Source organism: Pleurodeles waltl, chromosome 10 (genome assembly GCF_031143425.1).
Source record: "Pleurodeles waltl isolate 20211129_DDA chromosome 10, aPleWal1.hap1.20221129, whole genome shotgun sequence".
NCBI lineage: Eukaryota > Metazoa > Chordata > Amphibia > Caudata > Salamandridae > Pleurodeles > Pleurodeles waltl.
Window position 1 is genome coordinate 56,643,167 of NC_090449.1, and position 15,230 is coordinate 56,658,396.

At 43.9% G+C, this 15,230-nt stretch overlaps 1 protein-coding gene across 2 annotated transcripts in view; it reads right to left on the reverse strand.

Moving 5' to 3' along the window:
• Positions 1 to 15,230, reverse strand: part of SYN1 (synapsin I) — a 391,962-nt gene that overhangs the window by 109,487 nt on the left and 267,245 nt on the right. For both annotated transcript variants that reach the window (XM_069209651.1, XM_069209650.1), the window contains exon 7: positions 5,671 to 5,813. In XM_069209651.1, coding sequence (XP_069065752.1) covers positions 5,671 to 5,813 — 143 coding nt within the window. The remainder of the gene's footprint in view (positions 1 to 5,670; positions 5,814 to 15,230) is intronic.

A 15,230-nucleotide genomic window follows, 5' to 3' on the forward strand; every position in this document is an offset into this window, starting at 1 on the left:
AGAACGTGTGGGAAGTAATGAGAGTTAATAACGAGGTACGTGATCAATAAAACTGAGTGAAAATGGGCTTCTATGAAGTGATCAATCCTTAACTCTTAGTCAGCTGATAGATATAGAATATGAGATTTTCATATAATGCCATACCAACAAGGTGTGAACATACTTGATCCAGTGGGGGGGGGGGATCCTCAGCAGAGCAACTTAGCAAGACTATAAGAAGTTCAAATCTGTTTTATGGAAGGTTCTGAGGGGGGCACTTAAAAGTCGATGGATGCCCTGCCTTCCAGTCTGTTCCCCACCTTATTTACAGGTCGGGCTACTGCAAAGTTTAGACCACCGGGGCCTTAACTGGCCTTAACTCCTTGCCTCAGTAGCAACATTTGGCTTGGCGGCCCATCGGCCACAGAGCTGCCAGGTCTCAGTGAGACGTATGGTGGTTTCAGGTGGGTGAATCAGGCGATGGCCTTGTCACACGGGGATGAAACTCCCTGCTCATCAGGGGCATTGCTTTTCTCTTCTAAAACCAACTCCCACTTTGGGAGAAGGTTTTAGAGAAACAAAATGATACGCTGGGAAGGACTCAAAAACATGGCACCCACTTGGGATACCTTTCCACCCTCAATGCTACCAACGCAGGAACAGTCCCACTGAATCCAGAGAGATATCTGCCATGCAGGCAGATTCTCATAATGCGTTGGCCATTCCCACGCCAGAAGAGCGGGGGTGGGCTCCCTGCTTTCCTGGATAGGTGGCAGGCCTCCAACCAGTGACTAAATGAGCAAACAAGACTTTATTTTATTATTGCATAATTTGGTATTTAGGGTGGGAAGTAGCTCTATCACTAAATGGCAGCACCTGCCAGCCTCCGGGTGGGGGGTCTACCGCTGTCATTTGTTTCATTTTAAAATGAAAATAAAGAAAATTTATCATAAATGACCAAGTGAGTCTTAAAAACATGTCTCTGAGTATTTAAACCCAGCGAAAGAGGTAATAAACTGTGAGATTTGTCCTTTGGGAAAAAGATCTGATTCCTGATCAGCATCCAAGTGGTTTTGCCATTTAACACTTTCATCCCAAGACCTTATGTAAATGTTGCACTCCAGTAAGATTTGAATAATAGTTGTTAGGTCGAGCAGGGAAGTTTTACTGCAGGAGGTGGTAGTAAGTTCGGATGGTAGGTAAATTACGAAGAAGTGATCTTGCGGAGTACAATCTACATGCCCAGTCACAGCTATTGCTTTAAAAAATAGTTTTTTTTCGATCATACGTAGGAAATATCAGATAACTACAATGGTTAATAACAAAACAAACTGGAAGGTTTTAGCACCCTCTTGTCCCAATAGTCTCAAGACGTTTGAATGCTTCAGCAGTACTCTACTGCATGAAGTGTTTTTTATGGGAAGTACTCTCACGTACTGAGTACACGCACTTTAATTTTAAAGGGAGAGTGCTGACATTTCTCAAAAGGACTGTAATGCTTTTAATGGGAGATTATCAGCTGTACTGAGTAGCAGGCAGCTCCTAGGAGATAGTGAGTACCTGCACTTCTATGATGTCATTACTATCCATCAGTCGTCATTGCTAGGGGAGACCCCCAGTAGGACTGAGCCCAGGAAGCAGCCAATATCCCTACAATGTGGTGAAGCACAAAGAGCCTGATGGATCAAAGGGTTTTACCCATTCTGTGTCTATGGAGACATGTATTGATACATAAGGGCCATGTGTAAAAAGATTAGTAATTGTGATTTTCAATATTTGATTTTCAACTAATCACAATTTGGAAATCACAATCACTAATGTATGAAAGTTTTAATTTTAGAATAGCGATTCCTAGTGGGCTGCAAATCGACCTATCATGAATATTAATTAGGTAGGTCACAAGTTGCAACCCACTAGGAATCTGCACCACCACAGCAACCAGCAGTCCACCATGTCTGTGATTTCTTTTAAATAAAGTAATCTTTTTTTTTTTTTAAATGCAACTCATTTCCCTTAAAGGAAATCAGGCTGTGTTTAATTTAAAAAAATGAAAAGTTTAACTTTCATTTTTTAGGAGTAAGCAGTAGTCCGTTGGATCACTGCCTACTCTTAAAAATACTCCCAGATTTAAGAGGGACTAGCGCCATTTTAACGCCACATTAGCATAATTGTTTTAATGCTAATGTGGTGTTGGAAGGCCAAAAACGCTGCACCATATTTACAAAGCGACACAATGCTTGCATTGCACCACTTTGTAACCCCTTGCACCACATTATGCCTGCACCAGACATAATGTAGGGAAGGGGGCATTCTGGTTCTAGGGGGACTGAAAAAACGGCAGAAAGAAAACTAAGATTTCTTTACTTCATTTTTATCAGCATTTTTAATGCCTGCTCATAGCAGGCGTTAAAGGGAGGCTTCCATTGTTTTCAATGGGCCTCTGGGTGCTTTGCAGGATTAGCATCAACATTTTTTATGCTAATCCTGCAAAGCGCCAGACTAGCGTAAAACATTATGACGCTAGTAACCCTACCGGTATGGTGTGCCGTATTTTTAATATGCGCACACATGGTGGCATTAGGGGGCGCAAGAATAGTGGCGCTGATCCCAGTGCAGCGCCACTTTTCATAAATCTGGCCCATATGTTTTTTACAGTTTCAAAGGGGAAGATGCCCCCTGGAAGCCCCTTCCTGTGTGTGAATGGCTTACCTTCTCCTTCGAGGAGGCGGGAAACTGTTGCTGTGTTGCGACCGTAATGCAGGCCATAAGGAATGGCTGCTTGGAAGGGGTGCCCTGAACATGCCTCTTCCAAATAGCAATTTCGTATGATTTCCTTAATCTTTCAGGCGATTCAATAACATGTAACAAGCTATTTAGCAGTCGCAAATCCTGTGATTTAGCAAGCCGCAGGCTTTGAGACCACTACAGGACTTCATATATCTGGCCCCATTATGTTTTAAACACCTAAAACAGCAACACCCAAAAGTAACTGGAAATCCCAAACCCTGAATAAATTGTGATTTTATGGTGCTAAAAATGCTAATGTGGTCTCCGTACCCTATTAGCTGTGGTGGGTGGGCCATAAAGAGGACCTCAAAGGAAGACCAGCTACCACTTCAACTGTTCTTCAAAGTCCAAACAGAAGGGTCTCAAATGGAAATGGAAGGGTCATGTTGGATGTAAATGGTTAACAACTACTGGGATCAGTTCAGTGCTTAATTTGTGCTTGTTGTTTCCGGTGCCGAGCACCGGCACTTATTTTTGAGGGCTGGGGCTTATTCTTCTGCCTCAAGCATTTGCTGCGAGCAAAATACACATACGGGACAGATAGAGGAAGGGAAAAACAAAAAAGCGTCACAAAGGGAGAAAGTAGAAAGCTGCAAGAGTTAGATGAAGGGGAAGGCAGTGGCTTCATATGGATTAAAGAGGCCTGAGATGCCGTCAAGATTACGCCGCTTTAGTATTCCGCGCTCGCAGATTTAATTGCAGCAGCCATGCGTTTAAGAGGAGGGCTTTGAGCACCGGCACCTTTTTAATTACACATTAAGCACTGGATCAGTTGAGGTAAAAAATGCTTGCAACATCGTCTACTCAACAGCTAATCAACGCCAGCTGTTGAGGGAACACACAATGGACGAACCAGTTGTCGCTGTGAAACAAGGAACCAGATAGAGAGTTACAATACAGTCAATTTTTAAACTTTAATTTCTAAATGATAGAGTGATGAATCAGTTCCTTATATAATAGGAGCTTGCATCAGTCAGCAAGAGGGACCCACGTTTGTGAATGAAAGACTCCGTAAGCGTTAGTCATCTTCTACCACTGGTTGGGGAATGCTTTGGATATTCTGCGCTTGCCTGCAGGGACTTGTATTTTGCTGGTGCAATGATGGAGAAGAAGATGCAAGCTGAGTGGACTCTCCTGTGGCCATCTCTACTGAGGCACAAACACAGTTCAGCAGAAGTCCAATAGAGACACCACAGCACAGCTGTCCTTGCCATGCCAGGTCTTTCTTCCCAGCACTAACAATGGGTATACCGGGAGCCAAAGGAGGTAAGCGTAACACATTTTGTCAAAGTTCATAAAGGATTGAGAATTATGGAACAAATGTACAGAAGGGAACTGCTGAAAACAACTCCGAACTGATGTTGATTTGTGAACAAACTTATGTCTTGACATCCACCTGCGATATGTTAACACGCAGGCACTTCAAGTGTAGGGGCGGTGGAGATTTGGAGTCATCATTAAATAAACATTTAATTTAGAGATTAGCTCCTCATTTATAGACTAGTGGTGTCCCTCCCATTCGTCCACCTCTCACGTCCACTATCTCATTTAGAGGCCAGGGTGCAGAGTTTCCCAACAGCAGACCCAAAACTAGGTCCACCATTGCTAAAACCCTTTCAGTGACAAAACCTCCAGGAAACATGACATCAAAAGGCCCACTTTAGTTAGAGAGAGCCTTCGAATGCCGTGTGCCCTGGCGACTTTATCTGTCTGGCTCCGCCAGGTACAATAACCTAGAGTCTGGCAAAAAAAGTCAAACTGTCTCCTCCACGTCCATCACATTAGGGACATTTCCTTTAGATTTTCCATCTTAAAACCCTCGATTTGATGGAGTGTCCTTGGTCATCTTGGGGTGGAGTTGCAAGCAATGAGTCTCACTGCAAGCAATGAGTCTCACTGCAGATGTACAGTCCAGCCCCATCTTCAAAGGCATTTGGTACCTTTAAAAGTCTAAGCCAGGCACAGTCTAAGCGCGGAGTCAGCTTAGGCTGCGTTCTAGCAATTAGAGCAAGATCATATAAAAAAAAAATATGCTGGCATGCTAAGCTTCTTTATTCTGTATGCTTTCTTGATGTACACTATTGCCAATATAATTGGATTTTTTATTACAATTTTATTACATATATTCTGTTGGCAGATAGTAAAGGGCATTACTGTAAAATCCCTCTAAGTAAGTGCACTGCTCTGGGGGTGCAGGGTGAGGGCACCCACCAACAAACTGCTGAGTCTTTGGCAGGACTGATAGTTCACTGTGAAATGGGCACTAGCCAGATATGACAGAGCTGAGACGGGTCAGGTGGCACCTGTCCGACTTCTCTGCTCTGCGCTGCTGGGGTGATATCTTTGCAGCTGGGAAACCATGAGTAATTTACCAAGTGTAACGGAAATCATTGTCACACAGCAGAATGACCCTTCCTCCATAAATGCTCCTCAGGCAATCAGAACATTGTCCAGAGTTTCTCATTTTACCTTCGCCAAATGTTCTAGAACTCAGTGCACTTTCTAGAATTAATAGCATACAGCCACAACCCAGGGGACTGGGCCACAAGTAAAAAAACACTAAGGCCCATATTTATACTTTTTTAGCGCCACATTTGCGAAATTTTTTGATGCAAAAGCGGCGCAAACTTACAAAATACAATTGCATTTTGTAAGTTTGTGATGTTTTTGCGTCAAAAAAGTGGCGCAAATGCAGCATTAAAAAAAGTATAAATATAGGCCACAATTGCATTTTGTAAGTTTGCGCCGCTTTTGCGTTAAAAAGTGGAGCAAATGCGGCACAAAAAAAGTCTAAATATGGACCTAAATATATCACTCCTACCCCCACCATGACCGGTTATGCGAATACCCATTCTCATAAAAACAGACACCCCCCCGAGGAGACATAGTTAAAAGGACACTCACATGTAAGCTTTGTAGTTGCTGCCAATCTTCTGAATGCGGACGTCGTATTTGGCATCAATGAATGGCTCAGAGGTGGCATAGGTCTTGGTCAGAGCCACCACACTGGCAATGTCCTGGAAGTCGTACTGGTTGTCCACCTTCACCTGGGGTGCCATGGATGGTCGTGGGTGAAAAGGATAGAGGGGTTCAAGGCAAGAAAGTCGAAGAGTGATGGAGACAGAGTGGATGGGCAGAAGAGAGAAATAAACAGACAGAGAGAAAGTAAAGCACAGCAGAAAATGCGAATGAAAAGAACAAAGAATACGGAAATGTGAAGAAAGAAAGTAAAAGGAGAAAAATTAAAAAAGAAGGCATAAAATGTGAACAAAAGAAAAAAGAATGGACCGGAAGAACGAAAACAGAAGCACAAAGAGAAAAATATAAAATGAGAAACACAGAAAAAAGAAAAAAAAAACACAGAAAATAAAAATACCAAAAAATAAGAATACCAAAAGGAAAAATGTAAAATAGATGAAATGGGAGAAAACAAGACGATGAGAAGAACATTTAAGAAGACAGGAAAACGAGTGTGAACATGAGCGAGGAAAGAAATGGGGAAGAAAGAGAAGAGAGAAAATTATGTAAATTGACAGAACACGGAGGCGATACTAGAAATGAGAACCGAAGGGTTCCTATTGTTCTTCCATTGTTGTGTCCATCAGAGATGGGGTCTGTTTGCACACAGGCGTCCTCTGGTGAGAGAGGAGCTGCCTATCGATTATTGGTAGAATAATGCAATGGCCCTCCAATAAATGAGCGATGTGGAGGATGATGCACAATATTTTTACCATGTTCTCGAGTCCTTCCACCGCTGCCCAAGGACACTGCCACGAAGGCTGATGATTCGCTACTAATGATGCCTTGGATAAGGGCTGTTGCTTGTCCTCACCAATGAAAAGCCAACCGCAGTTGTGTGTTGCACCAAGCTTTGCATTATTACATCCCTTGAATTGGGACCGCTGTTAGTGCAGGTGGGAGTAAAGGGTCACAGATGAGGGTGGTAACGGGACATCCTCCAAAACACATCTGACACCCCACCCACCCTCTTCTCGCTTTCCCTCTCCCCCATTTAGAGTGCGGGCAAGATGGAATTGTGGTAGGTCCTAAGTTCTAGTGCATGGGTACTCACAAACATTTTCCCAGGGGCCAAAATCTTTGGTCTACGATGTGAGTGAGGGCCGCATTAACGCCAGCAGTGAGGGGCTTGGGGGGTGGCGTGGGAGGAAGAGGGGGGTTGTCGGTAAGGAGGGTGTAGGGGAAGCAAAGCATAAACATTTAGTGGCTGAACTGCACAATGTGTAATAAGAAAACCTAGGATTAATCCCAGCTTCCCCACTTAACCATATTGTGTGATTCTAGTCAATTGTTTTATTTCTATAGCACTCCTTTTTCTTCATTTTCACATATAAGAGTGCCTTAAAATACACGACGTCAGGATGTGCACCATACAAAACGTTGTCCTGTGTTTGGTTTAATAAACTCAAATGGTGTTCATGTATAATAAGAACCCAGGCCACCCAAAGAGTGCAGGTAACAACTGGGTTGCGTCTTAGTTCACTGGTCTCATTGTGGGGGGCGATTGCTCCTAAATCCATTTTTTAAAATATCACTTTAAAAAAGAAATACTTCTGAATGTACATATATAATCCAATGTACTAAGGTGAAACGGTTCTGCTTTTTGAATTTTTAAGTGATTTTTGCTGCAAGATGTCTTTAAAATGAAGGTGTTCCTTTCTTTTACTTCGTTAATCTTTAAATAAATGATTGCCTGTTTATGTGACATCTTTGTATGCTGGTGCTGAGTTGGGTAAATAGTAGCCCACTGCTGCTAATGACCAGGGGCCGCATGTAAAGGTCGGGACGGCCGCATGCGGCCCCCGGGCCGTACTTTGAGTATCAGTGTTCTAGTGCTTAAAACGTTGTTCTAGTTTTCTGCGCTGGAATGTTGTGCAAGGATCCTGGGGTGCACATTTGCTGAGTTGCTGCATTGTGTTGTGTGAAAAGGAGAAAGCAGAAATGCACAAACTCTACTAAGATATGGCACACTTCCCCTCTCTCCTAGCACTGGCACTTTGTGTGCTGCTTAGCACCAACGCGGGCACGCTTCACCCACGCTGCGAGGGGGCCTGCATTGCAAGCATATCTGTTTTTGTGCAGAGATAGCTTCCTGCACAGAAATAATCCTTAGTGCCAGTTTCCCCTTTCTACATGTGCTGCAGAATACAGCAAACATGGAAAGAGGAAATCACGAGGAGAATTAATAATATTTACACCTCTATGTGGTCAGCACATCATGTTGGCGCAATCATAGGTTTACCACCTTTGGTTCATCTGGTATTGCAAGAATGTGATCAGTAGATGCATGGTAAAGCCATGCTCTATCCATAGAACGCTTATCACTAGCCCTGCGTTGCATTACATTTCTTTACAAAGTCACGCAAGGCGGAACATACTGCAGCTAGAACCGCTTTGTAAACCTTTGTAAAGACTTTCTAATGTTCCTGCATCACCTTGGCCTCTGTGTACAAGGCCAAGGACTTGGCCTTGCTCAAGGTTGTGAGAGGGACTAGCTACTGCTGTCTTGTTGTTGTGGGGCCAGTAAAGTTCCTACCTGTGGAGTAGACTAATTGTTATGACCCCCAATTCGTGGTCTGTGAGGTGTTCCGGTAAGGCCAAAGCTTCCATCATGACTTTGACATTTGAGTATAGGGGAACCATTAAATCATTCTCTCCCTCAATATATTTTGGTCTTTCTATGCCTTTCCTGAGAATTTCAGGGGAAGCAGAGAAGTATAGGCACTCCCGGGAGACTAGACGGATGTGGAGCTTGGATGGCTAGAACACTGACTCCACCATTAGAAACTCCCTATTGCCAGACTTGATGTCAGTGGAAAGGGGTGACAAAGCCAGCCTTATAAAGAATGGCCCATTGCTGCAGCATCCTTCCTGTCCTGATGCACAAGGTAAACCACGGGTGATCTAGAAAAAAGTCCTTCGATGTCCCACAAACGTTGGGAGAAGAGAAAGGCCAGGGATAGAGGAGATTGGTTATGACATCCGTGAGGATGGACTCTCGCTCTGAGTATCTATATTCAGGTGTAGCATAATCAATGACAGGTCCACCATGTTAATATGACATGGCAGACCTAACACCAAAGGGTCTTCCTTCCCAGGGTAGATGAGGGGTCAATTTCAGGGTAAAAAGTCCTCTGACAAGGTGGACAGCTGTAAATGAAGGATCCTGGCCTCAGAGGCTGTGTCAGAACACTGAGCTCTTGATGACTGAGTACTCGGATCTGAATATCTGAGTAGGCCTGGGCAAAAGTTTGTTTTATGCCTGTTCTGCATAATTCCGAAATGTATGCCATGCCCCAATTTGGGCATTTACGTGCTATTCCTGGTAAAAATGTACTGTGAATGCATGGGAACAACAGAATACATGGGACAACAGAATGCATGGGAACAACAGAATGCACTGAACAACAGAATACACTGAACAACAGAATGCACAGAACAAAAGAATGCACAGAACAAATAAATGCATAGAACAACAGAATGCATGGGAACAATTGAATGCACGGAACAACAGAATTCACTGAACAACAGAATGCATGGGAACAATTGAATGCACAGAACAGAATGCACGGAACAACAATGCATGGAACGACAGAACGGAACAACAGAATGCATGGGAACAACAGAATGCATGGAACAAAAGAATGCACAGAACAAAATAATGCATGAAACAAAAGAATGCACAGAAAGACAGAATGCATGGAACGACAGAACGCACGGAACAACAGAATGCATGGGAATGACAGAACGCATGGAAGAACAGAATGCATGTGAATGACAGAACGCACGGAACAACAGAATGCATGGAACGACAGAACGCATGGAAGAACAGAATGCATGTGAATGACAGAACGCACGGAACAACAGAATGCATGGAACGACAGAACGCATGGAAGAACAGAATGCATGTGAATGACAGAACGCACGGAACAACAGAATGCATGTGAATGACAGAACGCACGGAACAACAGAATGCATGTGAATGACAGAACGCATGGAAGAACAGAATGCATGGAACGACAGAACGCACGGAACAACAGAATGCATGGAACGACAGAACGCACGGAACAACAGAATGCATGGGAATGACAGAATGCACGGAACAACAGAATGCATGGGAATGACAGAATGCACGGAACAACAGAATGCATGGAACGACAGAACGCATGGAAGAACAGAATGCATGTGAATGACAGAACGCACGGAACAACAGAATGCATGGAACGACAGAACGCACGGAACAACAGAATGCATGGGAATGACAGAATGCACGGAACAACAGAATGCAAGCGACTATTTGGGGTGTTCAGTGTATAACTCTCAAGCTAGGTTTGTGCTATAGCAAAAGTAATACATGGCTACATTAAATTCTAAGGTAGATGGCTTTGGCGCATGCCGCGATGTAATAATTGTTGCAATCGACAAACGATCCTGCTTGGCGGTCGCTGCCACCCCATGTCAGTTAAGACTGATTCTTTTGCACGTAAGTCACTCAGGTTCCCCCTCAAGGCCTTCAACAGTCTAATCTTTTGTGCTTCTGATCCATGTGAAGTCAATAATCTCTGTGTTAAACAGGGCCCGAGGCTGTTTCTTGACACAAACTATTTAGAAAGATCGATACTGATTATTTTACAATGCAGATATTTTTTTATAATGCGTTTTCTCAGTTTGGCTATCATTCTTGTAGTGCACTGAGCACAGCTGGCCGCAGACACCAGACTGCATACTGCCGCTAACCACTATATTATAGTACCTGTTTTAACTACTGTGATGGTCGCATTTTATTTCCCTATTTCCTCTACCATTGCTTGATTATTTTACTTACATTGATTTATTTATTTATTTATTTATAGCATTTTCAATAACACTGACATGTCTGATGTCAGCCCCTTCGGACACACTGAGGCAACAGGAAGAGAATAGGCGTGGGCACCAATGGAGGAAGGGTCGGAGGGCAGAGTGGAGACAGAGAGGATATCGATAAGAGGCCTGGCCAGAAGGGACTATGATGACAGAATGGTTGAGTGTATCCATCCAGGATTATACTCCATTGGTGCTTTTGATGGAGAAATGAAGAGGGATTCAGTTTTGGAAGGGTCTAGTTTTAAATGATGTGAAGTCATCCAGCCTTGAACTGTGTTTAGAAGGTGCAGGATGTCATTCGAGGAGGAGCCCTTTAAATATAGTTGGATGCCTTCTGCATATTGATGATAGAAGATCTCGGATTCTCCTAGTAAGACTCCAAAAGGCTCGATAAAAAGTCTGAATGTGGTAAGAGATATGACAAATCCCCAAGGGACCACTAGGTCTACTGTCATTGGTTTAAAACTGTATTATGCTTAAAGACTACAAGTCCCAGACTTTTAAGGAAAAAAATTGGGCGTGGTCGACTGCCAAGCAGGATCACTTGTATATTGAAATGATTATTACATTACCGCAAACGCCAAGGCCATCTACCTTAGAATTTAATATATACGTGTATTGCTATTTATTTAACACAAACCTAGCTTGTGAGCTGTACAGTGAACACCACGAATAACATTTGCTTGTGTTCTGTTGTTCCATGCATTCTGTCATTCCATGCATTCCTTTGTTCCATGAATTCCGTCGTTCCACGCATCCTGTCATTCCATGTATTTCGTCGTTCCATGCATTCTGTCATTCCATGCATTCCGTCGTTCCATGCATTCTGTTGTTACGTGCATTCCGTCGTTCCATGCATTCTGTTGTTACGTGCATTCTGTCGTTCCGTGCATTCCGTTGTTACGTACATTCTGTCGTTCCGTGCATTCCGTTGTTACGTGCATTCTGTTCTCAGCCATTCATGGTAAAAAAAAATTCCTGTGAATGGCACGTAAATTCCCAAATTGGTGTATGGCATAATTTCTGGAATTATGCAGAACAGACATAAAACACAATTCCTGAAATTACACTGGCATAATTTAAATTTTGCCCAGGCCTACTTATATGTTCAGAACTAAGTACCCAGTCATTGAGGGCTGAGTGTCCTCACACAGCCTCTGAGGCCAGGATGCTTCATTTACAGCTCTCCACCTTGTCGAAGGACTTTTCACCTTGGAACCTGCTCCCTCTTCCACGCAGGGAAAGAAGAAGCTTGGTGTTAGCTCGGCCACGCCATAGCAACATGGTGGACCCGTCATCAATGATGCTATCCCTGAATACAAATACCCAGAGCGAGAGCCCATCCTCACGGATATCACACCTTCCAGTCAGTGCTTTAAATGGAAAAATAGAAGTGCAGGTACTCTGTACCAGAGTACCTGCTTGTTTCTGAGAAGTGCCGGTACTCTCCAATTAAAAGTATTACGTTTTTCTTGAGATGTGCCGGTACTCTCCCTCTCAAAATAAAAAAGTGCCGGTACTCAGTACCGGAGAGTACCGGCCCATTTAAAGCACTGCTTCCAGTCATGCATGTACCTGGGAAACTTGGAAGCTACTGGAATGGAGTATGGAGAGGGAGATTGTGAGAAGGCAAGGCGTGGGCACAGGGGGAGGAGTCTGGATACAGACTGCGAGAGTTGGTTGAGTAGACACGGGGGAAGAAACAGGGTAATGGTTGAGCTAGAAGGGTGGGTATAGGGGAATGAAAGAGAGCAGCAGGAGTGGACGCAGAAGAGGAATGGGGTGAAGGTGGGAGAGTGAGGGGTGTTGCCATGGGAAGGAATGTGAGAGGGAGTGAGGGAGCCGAAGGAAATGAGAGAGGCCACTCCACAAAGTTAAGATTGAGAGAGCAAGAGGACTGAATAGGTAAACATTGGAAGAGCAAAGGGAGTGGGTCCAGAAGAGGAATGGGGTGTAGAAAGGGAGGGTGAACACTGCAAAGAAGTGGGGTACAGATCACAGGAGCGGGGATCAGAAGAGGAAAACGGGGGAAGGATTCGGGATGTGGTAGGAGTCTCACTGTGGAGTAAAGTGTAAGCATTGATAGCAGGTTTTGGGGAGGGGAAAAGAGTAAAGTCTGAGAAAGTCAAAGATTAAAAGAGGGAAATTTGTAAAGTTTAAGGAAGAAGGGGACAATACTTGGGAAAAGAACGCAGAAACATTTCACAGTAATTTCTAAAGGAAGAACTAGCGTAAGACTTGGTCGTGCAGGAGCTGGGGTAAGGAGTGAGTAATGGGAATAGAGACTGTGGTGATAGGAAGAGAGGCAGAGGAGAGACATGGTCAGGCAGAGGCCGAAGGAGAGACATGGACGGGGGCCTGCTGTAGATGGGTCACAGAAGAAGCAACCCTTTCGCCCTAATGCTCCAGATTAGGGTGACCAGAGTTTGAGGAGCAAGAACTGGGACAGGTCAGACATAAAAGAAGGACTAAAGAAATTAATCTCACTTTTATACCTGGCCTGTCCAGTTTTTTGCGTAGCTATGTGAATGTGTGCCTGTAAGTGCGTGTGTGTGTGTGTATGTATGTGTATACACACACACACACATTTACAAAACTACATATATAAAATTAACTATGGATTCACCTCACACCCTGCACCCCCAAACCACCCCACCCACCTCTCTCTGTTCCCCACTCTGTCTCTCTGCTGCGAGCAGACAGGGAGCTGTGTTACCTGAGAGTACAGATAAAATACTTTAATTATTTCATAAATAATTTATTTCATACTTTGTCCCAAAAAACGGGACATTTATTTAATAATCTGACCTTTGTCCCAAAAACTGGGACATTTATTAAAAATTAAGAGAAGCGTCGGGACAGTCCTTTAAAAACCGGGACAGTTCGGGGTAATCCGGGACGTCTGGTCACCCTTCTCCAGATTCTCCATGCTTGGACTGCAGACAAGAGCCATTCGGAGCCCTTCCCTCTGCACTCAGGCCTTGCTCATGAGATAGGAGGGTGTCCGGAGGGCTGGTCCCAGCCACAATAAGCAGTAATCCTGCAGGATGCTTCTGTGCGATGGCCTTGATATCTGAGGTGCTTTCAAGGTCAAAGGTTTGAATCTTGCAGGGCCAACTCAGCCTTCCATCCTTCTGAGGTTGATGAATGGAGTACCATTAAATTGAGTATATTTGTAATCAAATCCCAGCTCCAACTAGAGCCTGGGTGATGTTTGCATCTAGACTTGGGAATTGTTTTGCAGCTCCATTAAGAATGTTTTACTGCTGCAGATCTGTTGGTACATCATTTGACGCTGCCCTACTGCACATATGTAATTTACTGGTACTGCTGTTGAACTGTATCCCGATCCGTTGTCCTTAATATTGTTGGGAATGGTTCTAGAAAAAAAATTAAAATAGTCCAAAAACAATTGAGTGATGTAGTACCATTTGATAGTTACAGTGCTTGGAAAGGGGGCAACGTGACGCATAGTATTATAAATTATTGGAACTGAAAATGTCAAGGTCCAGTCACAGAAGTTGCTTTTTAACAACTATTGTTTTTATACCGTCCTCGGTTTTGCTCCACACAGAGGCTCAGTGCGTGAACGCGCGTTAACAGAGCCCGCGGGCACCTCCTGGCAGATTTCCAATCACTTCCTTTGGACTCTACCTGGCACATCCCATGTGGGCAAGGGAAGGTCTGTTAAGGACTATACAGCGCAGGTCACCGACGTTTACTCTATCGATGCGACCTGAACTGGAGACAGGTGTATGTCCCTGCTGACCGTGTGTGAAAGAACAGGGAATATCAGCTGCAAGCTGGCCGCGTAGAGCAACCTGGGCTCTGCAACGTTTCACAGAGGCAGACTTTGGTATGTTCCTGAGTTTTACCTTTTGTTTAGGTTCCTGGTTTAGCTTTGCATTCACCCATAGTAAGTTTTTTTTCTGTAAATAGGAATATACATCTTCCACATGTATGCAGAACGTTTCAGTGCAGATTCACCTTATGGAGACTTTTTCTATTAGCATCAGCAGTGTTCGGGAATACAACACTCTTTTCTGAAAAGTATATCTTATGCAGAACCATTGTGTTAGTGTTAAATTAGGATGTGTGAGACACAAATTGTGGCAAATTTCACCTACATGGAGCAAAGTGAAATACCTTGGAAAGTGGTGCTAATGTGTAGAAATGCGTGTACATGTATGTGAGATTACTTATGCACACTGCTTCATTTGTGAATAAAAACGTGTCCCTGGCCAGAGCTCTGTTCTGAAACACGCGGCTGCTGCACTTAAATGTGCGAGCACGGAATACTGAGGCAGGTAATCCTGAAGCCATCTCGGGTGCCTTTAATCCATTTAAAGCCACTCCCTGCCCCTTCTGCTCACTCTTGCAGCTTTCTGCTTTCTCCCTTTATGAAGCTTTTTTGTTTTTTTCTTCTTCCGTCTTTCCCATATGAGTCTTTTGTTCGCAGTAAATGCTTGAGGCAAAAAAAAGTGCTGGCCCTCAAAAATAAGTGCCGGTGCCCCGCACCGGTAACCACCGGCTCAAATTAGGCATCGCTTATGCACCCACAAAACCAGCTAGGGCGCAAAGGA